The following is a 17745-nucleotide window of genomic DNA, read 5'->3' on the forward strand; positions in this document are numbered from 1 at the left end:
TTTTGCAAAGGTTAAGTAGGTAAATATCTATTAAATTCTCTGGAAATGGCCTTTGATTTTCCGATAGTAGAATCGTTTGAATGACAGTCTCTTTTAGGTCACCCAATCCACCTTAAGTTAGTTTCTTTTCTTTATGCTCTTCATAATCTTAAAAGCTCATTCCCTTTTATTTTACATGGGTAACAAAACTGATCTATGAATCAGTCACGTTAAAACACACACACACACACACACACACACACACACACACACACACAAATGGTTTCAGGCCTTTGTAGTTATAGCAAGGATTCCAAAGACTTGTTTGTTTTTAGTCTTGTAAGTTTTTAAACCCTTTGCCTGAAACAACCTCTTTCTATTGATTTCCAGATATTCAGATAGATTGTTTGAAAAATAATGTTCACTTTGTATGTGGAAAGAATGTTCTCCCTTCCTCCTCCTTGTCCACCTCCCCCCCTCCCTGCTACCTCCCCCACCTTCTACTGTTCATCCTCCTCCTCCTTCTTCTTACTAACTCCACATCTCCAAACATTCTAGATAACCATTTTTTTTTACTCAAAAATTTTAGCAAGAAATATTTTTAAATTCTTAAAGATTTACTTTGGTGATTTATACACATGAATAGTTGAATATATCACCAAATATTTGAAGTGATATTCTGCAAAGAAGTAATTGAACTGTGTACTTTAAAGTTATTCATCTTAAGTAGATTTTAAAAAAATAAAGATAAATATGTATGTCCATCCATTTTTTAGCAGGGCTAGGATAACTATACTCTTGTAGTGCTAGGATATATTTTAAAGTTCCCATCATTTTCTTCTGTAGAAGTTAACTGTTAAATATATTGTTCATTACCTTTCCTTATAAATAGGTTTGATTTTTTTACTATATTATTTACTACCTAAAAGCACAAACATCATAAATTATACAATTCATAATTTTATTTATACCACTTAATCCTTCTAGCCAAAGATATTACTATCCTTGGTTTTAAAATGAAACAGATAAAGAATTCATGAGCTTTGTATCCCTAAAATCATTTATGAGTATATACCACTAGTTACTCTAATGGATTTTAAGTAAAGATCTCTCCTAACCCCAACTCTAACAAAATTTCAAAGAAAGAAAATTCACAGTACTTTTGAAATTACTTCATTCTTAAATCAGATGCTATAGTTAGTTGTGCGTTTTTGACAAAACATTTATTAACATGTTTGAATTTGTGATGTGACAGCTTCAGTTCAGCATCTGATTGAACTTTAGGTGTAGACTACTAAATTTATGGTAATTGTTTAGTTACAGTTAATCACTGGGTTTATGTAAAGTCTGCTCTTCACTATAAGTGTGTATTGTCATTAGATTTCATATATTGATTGATATTTATTATGATGATACATACAGGGTGGGCTAGTAATTTTAAGTTTCTTAATTGCACTGTATGATAATAAATCAATGCTCCTAAGAGTCACTTAAATTTGGCAATGTGCAGAATTACTGTGTTAGTTTGAAAGCTTTTTTTTTTTTTTTCAGATATAGTTGTGGAAGTGAAGTGATCTACTTCTACTGTGTGTAAGATTGGACTGTTGGTGCTAAAATTTAAAAGGTTCTGCTTGTGGATTGTAGGAAGATAAATGGCACATCTCTGGAAGTGAGGAAAAATAGTACTGGAATTCAGTGTCATGTTGATAGAAATAGAAACCTTAACCAGTCATCTTTTATTTTTGGCTCAGACAAGTAACTATAAAATATAACCCAGATGGTGGAGCTATGATAGTAAAGATACAGAAATGACATTTTGCTGATGAATTTTCTGCTACCCTTGGCGTCCCCACTTTCATTTTTATACAAAATCTTTTATCGTGTAAGTTGCTTGCTTGTGTATCTAAGGACAGATCCATAGGATGAAAAATGTGTTTAGTGGCATTTTTAGATTTTAGATTATTTCAGTAAACTTTTGTTTCATTTTCCTCTTCTAATTGCCTTTTTGGTTTTTCCTCTCTTTTGCTAAACTTAAATCTAACATAAATCAGGCTCTGCCATGGATCGTGGGTCCTAGTTCAATTTTATTTCTGAATGCATATTTTAAAGGCATTTGGCATATATTGTTCTCCTCTGCCTGTCTGCCTATCCTGGAATTGGAAGAGCTCTAAAGGGAGTTGGTAGAACTTGTACTGTGGTCTCTCGTCTCAGTCAGCTTCACCACACATATGCCTTGAATTGAAATACAAAGGGAGTCACGTAAGGGTAGTTATGACAGGGATATAAGAAATTGGGAATGAGGAAGCCCGTGAGTTTATGGGACTGAGAATTTTGTAACTCAGAAGAGATGACCTGTGCCTCCTCACTGTCTTGAGCACCCGTGTCTCCTGACGCTGCCCCTGGCTTTCTTGTTTCTTACCTGCTGGACCTTTGGACATTGCCTGTGATGAATCAGTTCCTGTAGAATGACAGATGTTAGCTAAAATCTCCTAAATTGTATGCAGTTTCTTTCAATTCACATTGATTCCCTGAGGTCACAGCCAGGAGTTGAGTGGAGGTCTGTGGCTCACAGTTGAGGCTCTGCTGCCTAATGCTGCTGTGCACATATTGGTTCTGTTTGTACACACCTGTGTGTATTTATACTGTTAAGGGCCTTACAGCAAATGGTTTGGAGAAGATAGTATATACCTTTTTCTCAGAGGCATGTTGAGACAGAGAATGCATGGAACTTCTTGAATTTTTTTGTGAATATTATTCATTTTTAGTTCAGCATTTGGGGTTATTTGTTTTCATGGAGGAATAGTTTCTCCAGAATACTCTTCATCACAATATGATTAAAATGCCATGTGTTCTAGATTCATATGAACCTGCATCTCTATCTATTAAATTATAAAGATCACTGATAGTTTTTTTTTACAAGTACATGATTTTAGAAATGAAGAATTAATATAAATATCTATTGGATAGTTATTGTGAACTTAAAATATTCTAGCATAAGCTTTAGAAATTGTTAGTTTGTTTAGATGTTCTAGACATTTCTGGTGATCACATTGGGTTAGCTAACCCTCTGATCTAATTTGAAGTACAGGAATATACAGGCTTGCATATTCATTTCAGTATGGAGACTTTTGAAAATCTACTTCTTTGAGCTTTTCTTTTAGACACTCCACTTTGGTGTGAAATCTTTTACGTTTTATTTTCTCCTCTAGATCTATGGTCATGCATTTTTACTGTTTACTGGACACTGGCATATACTTTGATTGATGTTCTGTTGGTTTAACAGACAAAACAATGTTACTCTGAAAAGGACTGTGTTTGGATGGAGGTTTTTGCTAAATCTCATGCAAGTGTCTTGTTACACCTAATGTTGTCATCCATGTTGCTTAATGTAGCATCCCTGTCATCCTGTAGGCAATCGGCAATGCTAAGCCTCAATTTACTTTTGTATCAAATATCTTTATAATGTCACATATTAATATTTTATCTAAGAATATTTAGTGATACTGTGCATAACATTCACATCCTAAAATTAATAAGTCACTATTATATTCCTATAAAGAGAGGTAAATAGGTAGGTAGATAGGTAGATAATAGACAGGAGTGTGTCTGTGTGTGTGTGTGTGTGTGTGTGTGTGTGTGTGTGAGAGAGAGAGAGAGAGAGAGAGAGAGAAAGAGAGAGAGAGAGAGAGAGAGAATATATTTAAAACAATTAAGCTGGTGCTGGTGACAGGTACTTAAGCTATGTGAAAAGCTTGTATGTATGGAGGTATAGCGCAGTACACGGTGTTGATTTTAGAGTGTCTGAAGACCTAATTACTCCTTGCAGACTTTATAGTCTTGCTGTGAAGTCTTGATAGGACTAGTCCTTCTGAATAAAAGGACACCTGAAGGAAAATAACTGATTTTGAATCCTTATGCATTTATACCACTGAGCTGCTAAAGATATTCTAAAATCTGATCATGACAGGGTTCAGGTGAAGAATCGATTTGGGCTTGATTGTGTTTTAACTGCCTTCTGTATTCAGTTGGCACGTAATTAGAGCCCCCTAGTGACTCTTAGGCACAGCTTTAAAGCCAGAGAATGTTTCAGTATCCCATGCTGGTGTGTTTTATTTATGTGCCTTTGGATTTGGGGTGTATATCTCCTTCAGAAACTAAACAAACAACAACCAATAACCAAGGGTTGTGAAAAATTCATTAGTTAGGGAGAGCCTGCAGGCTGTTAGTCAAGGCCTTTGCTCACTTTAGACTCTTAGAAAGGAGCTATTACATGAGTCGAGTGGCAAGTAAGCCCGACATGCAGGGGTCTGACACAGAGAAGCTTCGTTCTTCTAACACTCTCAGCTAATCCTCAGTTGATAAGGCAGAATTCCAAACTGACAGTGCCTCTGAGAGGAGCTACCCTGGGTGACAGCAGCTGCAGGTTGTGCCTTGGACTTTGGTGTCACCTCTCTGCCCTGTGTGCCTTCATCTTTCTATATGGACAGAAACAGAATGTTCACATTGGAAAAGAAATTAGGTTCTAGAATTCTAAGTTTTCACTTTGATACTTGACTTACTCTATAGAAGATCTTCTGAGGCCTATCAGCAGAAATTTATGCCGAATGGAATTATTTGAGTATTCTAGGGAAGTAATTATGTTTTCATGATTTCTACATTAGCTTGGTAAAATTATCTGGAACTTTCTCAAGGGAGTGTCATTTTATTATGTCAACAAAAATTTATGAGCAAGGTAAAAATGGGCTAAATACCTAATCCCATTTTTCCCTTAGAGGCAAAACCATTAACTAAAATCCACTGATATTGCATAATTGTGTTCTGTAACATTGTTACTCTTTGCAACCCTGACTTTCAGTAGGATTCTTCTTGTTCAGTGATGTTAAGAAAAACATGACATGACACTGCTCTCAATGAATTTACATTTTAGTAGAGGAGATGAACATCAAAAATTTATCTATAGAATCAATTATATAATTATAATCATGGTCTGTTTGTGGTTTCTCTGCATTAATTACCATGTAACTTATAACCAGAACAATAGATAGGAGAAATTTCTTTGCCTCTTTTGGTTTCTTTCCCTTCATCCATATCATCATCCTCATCATTACCTTTCATTTGTCCCCAACCTTATTTTGTTCTACTTGTCATCAACATTGGTACCAGCACCATTTATCACTGACCCTTACAATTCCAAGGCACACCATATCCTGATGATTTCAGTATATTTGTAGAAAGTCCACTGATAGTTCCTTCATTTCACCACCTCCAAAGTTCACCTCCCTTATTTTACCTCAGCAACCTGCTGTTTTGTTTAAATGGATGTTATAATAGCTCACAATTGTTCCAACTTTATATGTATGTATACCTATCATTTTCTACCTATAAACTCCTCTCTTTCTACTGTATTCACTTTACACAGCTTCATGGAGAGCTCCAGTCAATGAAATCATCTATCTCTTGCCAGTTTATCAGCTTGCTCATTACATAAAAAAATTTTGTCATGATTATTTTCATTATTCATTCACTATTTCTTTATTTCCTTTAATTCTATTCACTTTTCCTGGGCTTAAATCCAAGAAAGTGATGTTTTCAAAAATACATACCATATGATAGATTTTGGGCAAAAAAGTTCATAGCTATTGACTTCAATTGGTCTGACAAGACAGTTGGAAATCCTACTTACTACGTGGATCTGTTTGGCTTTCTTTCTTATTCTCTTTTTCAGTTTGTTCCATTTGATTTTCTCCAAACTTCAATCATTTCTCCTTTTCATCAACTAAGATCTATGTCTCATGGCTGAGAAAATTGTGGCCATATTACAGAAACTTGCTTATCTTCCAATCCTACATATTATAGCCCCATGTCTTTCCTTTCTTCATAATCTAGCCAGGGTAGTGCCCCTTTTGTGGCAAGAGATTTGAATCTTATCCTATTTCACACTGACTGTTATCATTTCTCTCTCGTGTACTCTCAAATATTCCCTGACAACTTGCATCAATCTTGTCAATATCTAAACATGTTTATCATCTTAAAAATAATGATAAAAAAATTTAAAAACCACTCTCCTTGATCACATATCTTCTTATATCCTTAGTGACATTTCTTTCTATCCCCTCAAGAAAACTTCCTGTAAGAGTTTTAAAATTTCTGTCTCCACTCCTCAAGTCTCTTCAATGCCCATTATGTTTTTTATTTTGTTGTTGTTGTTGTTTTGTTTGTTATTTCATACAGGTATCTCTTTCTCTGATCACTTCTGATCTCAATGTCACAAATAAGGGGCGTTTTAAAATTCCCTTTCACCTAGTATTTGATCAACACTTGGTCTTGTATATCTCTTCCCCTTCAAATAGTCTTTTTTTAAAAAAATATTTAGTTATAGGTGGACACAATACCTTTATTTTATTTCATGTGGTGCTGAGGATCTAACCCAGTGCCTCACACATGCTAGGTGAGCACTATCCCTCTGAGCCACAACCCCAGCCCCTCAAATATTCTTTTATTAGATTTAGGTTCCATGACACCATATATCTCCATTTTTCTTTCACATTGTTATATATTTCAAACTTTTTTTTCAGTCCATTTGTTTTGTAGGCTTATCTTTCTCAATCCTGTCAGAGGGGAAAAAATAGAAAACCTAGACCTTCAAGCAGTTACAGTGTTTAAAGTTCGCAGGGTAGAGAGAAGTCAACTATGTCTAATGATGCTTTAAATTGATTTGTATACATAGGTTTGTATATATACATGTACATATATTTATAAATATGTAAAATGTGAACTTTCATGTTATAATGAGAGTTGCAAATGTTGTGCTTTATCTCAGAAGGTTGAGTCTTCAGCTTTAGTCATCTTTGTATATGCTACAGATGAATATTTTATTCACTATTGAAATTTGCACTGCTTCAAAATGAATATTAGAAAAAATAAGTTTTGATTTGGACATATTTTGTCTTTGAAAGCTAAACGTGATGTTTGAAAATTTAAATCACAAAAAAATGTAGATATAAGGAGAATTATGAGAAGGAAATACCAGTTTATTCTATGTTTTCCAAATTGAGAGTGGGTAGGGATCTAGGTTTTGGATGACAGTGAGATGGGAAAGGGAAGAAATTTAATTTTAGTGCATATGTCTTTTATAGTTGTTTTCTTCCCATGATGGCAGTACTGCAAACCAACATATAATACTTACTGTGTGCCAGGACTGTGCTCAATGTTGAAAGTGAATTATCTCATTTAATCCTCTAAAGCCCTGAGGTGACTAGTCATAGTTTCTTTTGTAGAAGAGAAAATCAAAGTTTAAATTTTATGTAGGTTCAAGTATACAAGGAGCTCTACGTAAGCTTTTATTTTAATTTAAAAGTGAGGGCTAAATGCATCCTTCCTTGGATCTCGATTCTTGCTGCTATGATACATTGAAAGAAAATTAAGAGCAAAAAATTTAGATTTTCTAGCATCCATTATACATCGCATGGTATTTTCTGTGCTATTTAATAATTTCACACATATCATTCAATTTTCATGAGAAACCTGTGATATAGGCAAGGACAGTATTGTCCAGACAAGGCCACAAAGACACAAGTTAAATTAATTGTTGTGTTACACATGACGCAGACCAGCACCTAGACCCTAGGCTCCCTGACAATAAGTTCCCCTTTCCATTCTATGAGATTCTTCCTCCTCTGCATTAACTGTTGGCCACAGGATAAAACTGTCCTTGTTCTTTAGAGTTTGCCATTTTTTTTTCTCCCCCACTTAAATTAAACTTTACTTCATTTATTTAGTTAATAATCCAGGGATGTTGCTGGGGTAGCAAAATTTTGATTAGAATCATCACCTCAGTATTTCAGGTAATGGAGTGGAGTAAAAACAGCATGAAGAGCGGACCCCACTCATTCCTTTCCCAGGCTGGGCTTCTGGACAGGCTAAAGCTGACCTCTGGTGTGGTTTCCATGGCTCTCCTCTTCTGGGAAGCCCTGGTTGACCACTTGACACCAAGCATTAGCTCTGACCTGCACATTAGCCTAAGGGAGCTCTGTGTAATTAAGCTTTTGAGATTTGTTTCCCCTGAATGGACAGAAGAGCCTTACAAGGTGAGGGCTCCATTGAAGTAATAAAGCTGATTACATCTTCAGCAGTAAAGGAATCTGATCTTAAAATTTTCCTCTAGCTCTTGTTAATGAGGCAAAGACAACACTTAGTGGGGAAAATGAGGTCACTAAAAAGAGGAACTTTTTTTTTTCCTTTAATAAAGAACCAATCATTTTGCCTCCCCTAAAATCAAGGCCTAAATTTATTATCCTGAATGAACCTCAGTTTAAGTGAACTAATGAGAGCTTTTTCTCAGGGGCATAGTAATCTTGTTTTAACTTACCACTTACATGAAGCAAGGATGTTAAACCATTCTAGAAAGTAACATTAAGGTAAGCCAAGATGTTAAACTTGTCAGTGCTGACTACAACAAAACTAGAATAGCTAACAATGACTAGCTGTTACACAGATGTGTGGTTTATTCTTTGGAATGTAATTTTCTTTAAAAATTTTTACTTTTTCTTTCTGTACTTTTCCTTTCCTTGACTACTATTAAAGCAAATAAACTTATTTTCCTAGGGTTCACTTAGTCAGCCCTCACATAGAAACAATGATGATAATTAGTCATTTGGTTTATGTAGCACTTTTTAATATGCTACTATTTAAGCATCCTAAAACTTCATCATTAAAGCTGTATCATATGCATATAATGGTCTTGGGACTTGGCTCTGAAAGCCCTAAACCTCAAATTTCTGATTGGCTCAAGAATTTGTAAATAGGAGAGATTGGAGTTTGATATAGATTTCTCATCTCCTAGAAAGAATCCTATATGATGCAATTGCCTCAGTTATACATTATTTCAAGTTTTAGATTTTGTTGTCTATATCTTGCTAATCTTGTTTTCCAGTATTTAGCATATAATATGGCAAGTGTGTTCATGGCTAATGCACTTAGATAAACAACACAGAAGCCAGTGTGAATGTGCATGCTAATTTAGGAAAATCTCTTTTATACAGTAACTGCTCAATAATTATTATTAGCAGCCTAGTCAATCAAACTTATGTTCTACTACTAGAGTAAAACTGTCCTGGCAAAGGCTATCAGGAAAATACTGATACTGTGGGGAAATGTTCCCCCAACATGCAGACCTACTCTTTTTCGTTGTATGTCATCCCTTTTGCTCACAACATCAGTAATTTTCTGTTGATTTCCATCCTTGAAAATTCAGCTATTTTAAAATCCAGGTTTTACTTTTATGCATTTGATATCTTCAGTGGTTAGCATAGTGCTTGGAACATGGTAGACATGTTAATGTTAAATAAATAACAAAAATGAAGAAAGTCCATAGGAGAACATTTGTAAAGCTTTGTTGTATCAGCCTCCATTCTGCCTTTATATTGCTAATTCATGAAATCTAAGAGGCTTAATACTATTTGCCTAAAAATTTTGATGTGCTTGACTTCAGTAATTTAATTAATTTTCATTTTCTTAGGTTTAGGAAATTGCCATTCATTATAAAATAAAGTTTTAATTCTTAATAGAACAAAAATGAAATTTACTTTCAAATGTATTACAGTTGTATTCCTCCCACTGTGGACATTCCATGAAAATGATTGTTGTACATGTTTTCTGTTTCTTTCTGACAGGTAATATTTGAAGCCGAAGTCTCAGGAGGGAGAAGCGGCTATATTGCCATTGATGACATCCAAGTACTGAGTTATCCTTGTGGTAGGTTGTGATTAAGAACTGAGTTTTTCAATGTCCTTTCAACACTTGTCTTAAATTGACAGTGGCTTTTGATTGTTTACCACTTGGTCATTGCTGTCTTCATTGTTTTCCTAGCTTCTTTTCAGTTTTAAAATTGTGGATGTGTAACCGACATGATTCTGCAATCTGCATTTGGGGTAAAAGTTGGGAGTTTATAACCCACTTCAGTCTAATGTATGAAATATGATATGTCAAGAGCTTTGTAATGTTGTGAACAACCAATAAAAAAAAACATTAAAAATAAATAAATAAATAAAAGAAATGCTAAGATATTTCTGTAATTGTCTAAGCATATACTTTTAAGGCTTCTGACTAACTATATACATATTAAAGCATCCTTTTAATTATTTAATTACTAAGAGCAAAATGTAAATCAAAGGCAACTCTCTGTAGGACTTTTTGCATCCTTCAGTGTTATTCAATTGTGTGGGAAAGGAAAGAGAACAACAAATCAGATCAACACAAAGGAAAATAAAAATAAGCCTCACTAAGTTATTTGGTCTACTAATTTTAGGTTTATGTAAAATGAAGGGAATGATTTAGTTCACTTTATTTTAAAATTAGTTTTTTTTTTCTTTTTCTGATGTCATAATAAATATCTGGTTAGTATGCCCTTTAAAAACATAAAGAACAAAAGCAATCTTAACTTAAACATAGTTTTGTTATGGCATCAATCACACATCGATTGGTTTTTGGATGGTATACCTAAGTTTGTGTATAAATCACATTACTTAAAAGACAATTATTGTAAACTTTCAATGCACCTGGGCAAAAAATCACCATGCATGAATTTAGATTTTACTTGAGTTTCTTAGCAGCAGCATCTTATCTGTATATATTCTGCATTATCTGTTTAGTAATCCTCTGGGTAGAAACATTTCTATCACACTGTGAAGAGAATGTACAAGGGCCACTCTGTGCAGGGCTCAGGCTTGCCCCTCTGCTGTGTGTTGTCAAACTCCTGTGTGCTTCAGAACCCTCTGCTGGGTGTGGTAAATCACACATTGTCAGCTCTTCCACTGGTTCTGATTCATTACATTTAGGGTAGGCCTGGAAATTTGCATTTCTAATCTGGTTGTCTAGAGTTAAGACTTGGGGAACCCTTGTTCTAGCTCAAGCATTTCTTTTCAGTGTGCTCTAAGTAATGCTGTAGGAAAGATGTAGCAGGCAAGGGACACGTTGTCTGTTCCACCTCTTATGTGGTAAGAAAGGACAAAATGACCTCATTGAAGTTCAAGATGACTTACTAAATTCCTTCATAAGAAAAGAAAATTCTTTCTATAGCATAAGAGAACAATGTTTCCATCTATAGTTCATGTTCACTTCCTAAACAGCAGATGGTTAAGAAAGACTTTTGTGAGGAAATAAGTACAAAATTTGGAATTGAGCACAAAAATAGCAACTCCAGTGTTGGTTTTCCAAGAGCTTTTCTTTTACTTACTAAGTCTTAGTTTTTGTTGTTTATGAAAAATATTGGTGTGGCGGGGAGGTCCTCAGTTTTGAATGTTAATTACAAAGAATAGTTTTTTAGTGGGTATGGTGGCACATGCCTGTAACCCCAGTGGTTTGGGAGCCTGAGTCAGGAGGATCTCAAGTTCAAAGTCAGCCTCAACAAAAGGGAAGTGCTAAGCAACACAGTGAGACCCTGTCTCTAAATAAATAAATAAATAAATAAATAAATAAATAAAAATTTTTAAAAAAGGGCTGGGAATGTGGCTCACACATTGAGTGCCCCTGAGTTCAAAAAAAGAAAATATAGTTTTTTGGCAGTCATATAAATATATCGTATTGCCATATACATTTCATCTATATTTTGAATACAATTATCACTTTTTTGTTGATCTAGTATCTCCTAGGGGTGATTTTCTAGAACCTATAAAGAAGCAGGGAGTGTACTTAATAGCAGCTTATATAATGTTTTTGAAAACCAAAATATTTCATTTTTCTTTGGAGCCCTTAGAGGGCTATAACTACTGAAATAAAAAGAAAAGGAAAAAAAAAAAGAAAGAAAGGAAATTTATTTATAGGAAAATAGTTCAACAGCCATCCAGCAATCAGTATTTTAGAAATCTTTGTTTTCATTGTATATTTGTAGTATGTTCTGGTATATGCCTATTTAATGTGTTTTGCTACTTTGACTTATAACATTATTACTGTCCTTGTGCAACCTGCTACAACGATCAGTTAATATTAATTGTTGAATGCTCACTCTGCATAGAAGAGTCATCTTGTAATTACAGGGCAATAGGCAATGTAGCTACTGAGAAAAGAGAACTGTGAGAGTGAGCGAGGAAATGGTATCTTCTAGCACATAGAAAAGTCCATTTTCTTCTTATATTAGTCTTGACCAAAGGAAGAAACATTCAGAATAATATTCTGTTGAAGAAAAGTAACTTGGCATATTTTCTTCATGTGGAAAAAATAACTGTTCTCTCTATTCTCACAGATAAATCTCCTCATTTCCTCCGTCTGGGGGATGTAGAGGTCAACGCAGGGCAGAATGCTACATTTCAGTGTATTGCTACTGGGAGAGATGCTGTGCATAACAAGTTATGGCTGCAGGTAAGGCCCAGGTGGCAGCTGAGCTGCAGAGTTACCTTGATTAAAAACAAACAAACCAAAAAACATTCCACTACTATTGGAGGTATTACCTTTTCCTGTGTGTGTGTGTTCATATACATGCATGAACAGGCTGCTTGTGTGTTAATTGGCTGCAGATTCATATCAGATATTTCCTTTCTTGGGCAGAATTTGAATAAAAATTTGAGGGCTTATAATTAATAAATATTTGGATCTAGTGAAACCTAATGATTCTCTAAAATTATGTTCAAACTTTAAGGAAAAAAAATTTAGATCCATTTGAAATAGAAATGAAAGTAAAATTTTTCTTATTTAATAATATTTTGAAAACTGAACTTATAAGAGCATATTACTTACATAGGAACTGTCATACTCTGTTCAAGTTCTTAAGAGTGTTTTAAGAATCCCTTGAGAGTATTTCAGGAAATATAAATTGGAAGAAAGCCAATTAAATTTTACTGAAACTTTTGTGTATGAGAATTAATCACAGATCCAAGGTCAAGACATGTGCCTTCTACATATTAAATACTTAATAAACCTTTATTTAATTAGTTGTGATTTAACATACATATTGGAGAAATATAAATGGGGCATATTAAGAGCTTTAAAAGAATCAGAAAGAACTGTAGACCAAGGAATAGGATTTGCCTTCAGAAAATTTATTGAAAGTGTATCTATCAATCTTGGGGTGCTGGGGTACGAGTAGGAGGAGCTTAGAGCATCTGTGGAGCCAGAAGACTGGACCTAAGACAGATAGCTGTTGAGCTAAATATTTTAAATTAGATTATATATAAGAAATAATAATTTTTGAACACCTTTATTATTAGTAGTAGTACTAGTATTATTATATCTTCATTAATATGAACAAAGTAATTTAATTAGTTTGAAATTTCAAATTCCTGAGAATGCCAATAGAGACCAAAAAGAAAAATAATTATAAATTTAACTTAGTTCCTTGAATATAGTATTGGATATAATTATTAGGTTGCAGATATCTGGGGAGATGGTTCTAATAAATGATTATTGAACCTATGTCAGCTATACTGTCTGATATGTAAGGGTCTATGGTATCTGAGTCTTACAACAATCTACTTGAATATTAAAACACATAATTCATATTACATATTAGTCTAATTATCACCACTCTTGTAATTGATTTGATTTGCAAATATCAGGAGACCATACTTTTTTTTGCCCAAATTTGAAAAGAAAATGAGGCCTCTTTTCCACTTTCTCATTATGCAGATTTCCCCTACACATATCAAAATATAGACTAAGTTTTCCTGGAGAACATTTTGTGTAATGTACAAACTGTCTTATCAACTATATGTTAAGTCAGTTTATCTCTCTCTCTCTCTCTCTCTCTCTCTCATTTTCTCTCTCTCTCTCTCTCTCTTATCCTCTCTTCCTCTCTCCCTCCCTTCCCCAGCCCCAAAGGAAATCAATTTAAAAATAATTTCAGACACATTTTTTGATTATTTTGCTTATATTTGCACTAGAATGAGAACATTAGTTGAAATTTGGCTTTAGTTTTGAGTTGTATAGTCTTTTCTTGGGAAACCAGAAAAGACTCTATAGTCTCTGCTGGTTTTATGCCCCAGGATTTAATGTGACATTGAAATAAAAAGGGTTTTATGTCCACAGAAGCCAGCTGCCTTGTGGCAACAAAGTTTTTCTGGACCGTACTGGTTTGAGTGGGTTGCAGTCAATAGTTCTCATTTTTTGTTGTTTCCTATTTTGTAGATTGGCTCATTTCAATATGGTTTATTAAAATATTCCTCCTGCCATTTTTGAAAAGGAAGTGAGAGAAAATACTTTTATTCTGCATTCTTTTCTCTCCCTGTCCTCCTCTTTGCATTTGACACACAAGGTGACTTGGTGTTTTTCTCTTCGACTTTGACATTGACATTACACAGTTCTTTAGCAATGTGCGTATTCACCTTATTTATTCAAAGGGTGTTCTACTGTTTTTCCATAGCATTACATATATTATCTTAACTTATTCTCTTAAATAATTCTTTTTATGAAACATTGTAATATATCAATTACATTGTTTAGGGATGTTTTTAGATTAAAAATGTCTTTGTAGTGATACAATGTAACAATCAACTTGATAAGACTTGTCCTCATATATAAGTGAGTCTATTAGAAGTGACTGTTAACAGAAAATCTTTTCCTGATAGTGCTAAAAAGGAAAAAAAAACACACACACACAATAAAAAGGAAGAATCCTGGAGAATCTATCAGCTAACCCATACAAATAAATGTCAAATTACCTTCATTTGGTGTAGAATAACATCCTAGGGTTCAGGAGGCACCCTTCTTAATTGTAGCCTTAATTCTTACTCTCCTAAGCCTTCTAACCTAGTCAAGTGTGGAGGGCTTAGTGATTCATTGAACTGTTCTGGGGCTTTATTTTCTTATCTATAAAAGGAGTTGTTGGATAGAGATTAAAATCCCTTCCAGCTGTAAGATGCTAAATTAGGTCTTTATATTATTTTGGATGGTCTGAAACATGGCCTTGATAACCTTTTTTGTTTGATGGAAGAATATAAAATTTTTATGTTATTAGTTTTGTATTGGAAAAAATGGTTCCTTAAATTAAGTTTCATTGTGAGAACAAGTGCTGAAAATATCTGCTGAGAACACTAAGAATGAATGTACTTGAAGCAACTCAATGAAAGGTCACTGCATTCTATCATAGAAGTAATGGAATAATAGAGTAGCTGTTAGCCCTGCCATGCCCAGGTGAAATAATAAATGGTGACCAACTTTTTAAGTCCTTCAAATAACTTAGATTAGATTGAATTGAGCTTGCTTTAGTTTGTAAAATGTTGTCTAAATATGGAGTAAACTAACAAAAACTAAAAAAGCAGCGTTTTCTATTTTAAAAAAATGACATACTATAACTCTGTGAAAAGAACTGAACAAAATACCTAATCATGTTTGATATTTTAAGACTTTGAATATGAAAATACATTTAGGGAATATGTTCACTTACTTACCTACTATTTCTAGGTTATGATTCATACTTGAAATTTTTATTATGAAAAATGACATACCAATTAAGTACATTGAAAAGTGGAGGGGGAATAAAGCAGACATATAAAGAGATACCTATTCACAGATAATCCATAAGGCATATTATGGTGGTTCTAGAAATATCTATAGGAAGTGCTCTTTCCTATAAAAATCAGATTATATAATTTGTCTTTGGACATCATTCACTCTAGATATGGAATGAAATATATAAGTTGGATTAATCTCTTTGTACATGCTAAATAAGCTCATGATATACAAAACATACTTTTTATGAATACTTTTAGTAATCTCTTTAGAGTCCATAGACTAGAAATATGGCGAAATCATGAGGCCTTCTCGAACATTCTTTTAAAAAAATATGTTATAGAGTACATGTGTTAAAAGTATACTATTGTTTGTAGTAAAAGGAACTTTGAATAATTCCCTTAGACACTCTTAATGATCTTCAAATTTCCTCTTCTATCATAAACCTAAATTAAGTAATGTGTATTCTAAACATAAATATGTAAAATTTTTGTCAAGATAATGGTTTGTGTTTTTCCATATAAATAGGCATTTTTCAGTTCTTCCAAGTTTTAGAAGTAAGCTATTTTGATTGTATTCCTATGGTATTATCAATAGTAGAATATTTGTGGTTCATAACTCAAATCTTATGGTAAAACTCAGGTTATGTGAAATAAGATCACAAAGGAAATTTTACATCTCACATATATTAGAACAGCATATTAAAATATCAGTTATATTCCTGAGAGGTATAGCATAGTTTCCATATGGGAAAAATAAAACTAAGCTATACAATTTTTTAGGTTAAAAATGTTGGCCATGTTTTTTTTTTATTGTGTCTCTTATTAATATAAATAGTGGTTAAAGTAATCACAGGAAAAAGTGAATATATAAGCATGCAACTAATGTGGTGCAATAGTTTCACTCCTAAGTATTTACTCAAGAGAAATTGAGATATCCCCACAAAAATATTTGTACGAGAATATGCATAATAGTCTTAATCAGAATAACTAGTAATTATAAAAATGCCAATATCTATTAATAATAAAGTTGATAAACCATTTGTGACTTATTCAAGAAATGGCATGCTGATTAGCAATAAAAAGAGAATAAACTGCTGACACATTATAACAGCACGCATGAGGCTTGGCTACATGTTATCAGAAAGCAGACACAATAGAGTGTGGATGGAATGATTCCATTTGTACGAATTTTCAGAAAAGCATAACTAGAAATTTAAAGAATGTTTGCCTGTAGGAGATTACAATTAGGCTAAAAGTCTGTAGGGAGAAAATTCTGGATTAATGTAAATGTCATATGTTTTGTTTGGGGAATTGGGTCTATGGATATGCACACATATGTCAAAGGTTAAGATTTGCCCAATTCGCTGTATATACATTTTACCTAAAAAAAATCATGAAGAGAAAAAAGTGAATATAGTTAAATATTCAACTTACTGATAGTACTGATCAAGCCATAGATGGCAATAGCCCATAAAAATCCCCTGCATTTTGTCCATCTTGCCTATTTGAAGTGGTTTAATTAGGTCAAGAGGTAATTTGTAATTGGAAGTGTCCACTGAAATATAGAAAAAAAGCATGTTCTGATTTAAAAACCTCTTGTCACCTGAGGATGGGAGAGGTTTGAAATTAATTATACTGTAACTTTTAAAGTAGTATTCTTTCAAGAAGGTCCAGTATAGGTGGACACCTACATGGCAAATCAAATAGAACCCATTGCTGGAACATCTGTCAGACCATATGCTCTGGCTTCAGGTTCAGTGTAGAAACTAAAATGCTAATGACTCCATCCATCATCACAGAGCTTGGCAGACATGTGTCACTGAATTGGGCAAAGAAATGCAAACGTGGAGTTATTGAAAGTAGCAAATTGTGTGGGTAGATTTGGTGGCACCGTTTGTTTTGGTGAATTGAAATGAGGCTGTTTAATGTGTGACTGGTAATCCGATGCAGATTGCCATCAAAGCCCTGGCAATTGGGCCAATCTGTCAGGAGTCGCCTCAGGTGTTGGCATAGTGCCTCCTCAGTGGGCCGGCCAAAATAGAAAAGTCAGCCACTGCTTTGCCCTTGGTGAGACTCATCACTGCTAATGTAGTGTAATACAGCTGGTTTCTCAGCCAAAGGAAATGTCATTCCTTATGGAGCCACAGATAATTTAAGCAATGGCTTGAGAGTAATAATTGGAGAGTGAAATTAGGAAAACGAGATGAAAATTGCTCTAACAAACAACCAGAGAGGCCAAGCTCTTGGAGTACCAACTGTTGCTAGCTAAGGTCAATAAAAGTGGTTGATCTGAAGCTTTTGTCCATAATTTCATCTATCCAGAGAA

The 17745-nt window shown here is 33.9% G+C and overlaps 1 protein-coding gene across 15 annotated transcripts in view; it reads left to right on the plus strand.

Moving 5' to 3' along the window:
* Ptprk (protein tyrosine phosphatase receptor type K) overlaps positions 1–17745 on the plus strand; it is a 522697-nt gene that overhangs the window by 248253 nt on the left and 256699 nt on the right. For all 15 annotated transcript variants that reach the window (XM_078019195.1, XM_078019197.1, XM_078019198.1 and 12 more), the window contains exons 4-5: positions 9651–9732; positions 12218–12333. In XM_078019195.1, the coding sequence (XP_077875321.1) occupies positions 9651–9732; positions 12218–12333 (198 nt within the window). The remainder of the gene's footprint in view (positions 1–9650; positions 9733–12217; positions 12334–17745) is intronic.

The sequence above is a fragment of the Ictidomys tridecemlineatus genome, chromosome 8 (genome assembly GCF_052094955.1).
Source record: "Ictidomys tridecemlineatus isolate mIctTri1 chromosome 8, mIctTri1.hap1, whole genome shotgun sequence".
Classification (NCBI taxonomy): domain Eukaryota; kingdom Metazoa; phylum Chordata; class Mammalia; order Rodentia; family Sciuridae; genus Ictidomys; species Ictidomys tridecemlineatus.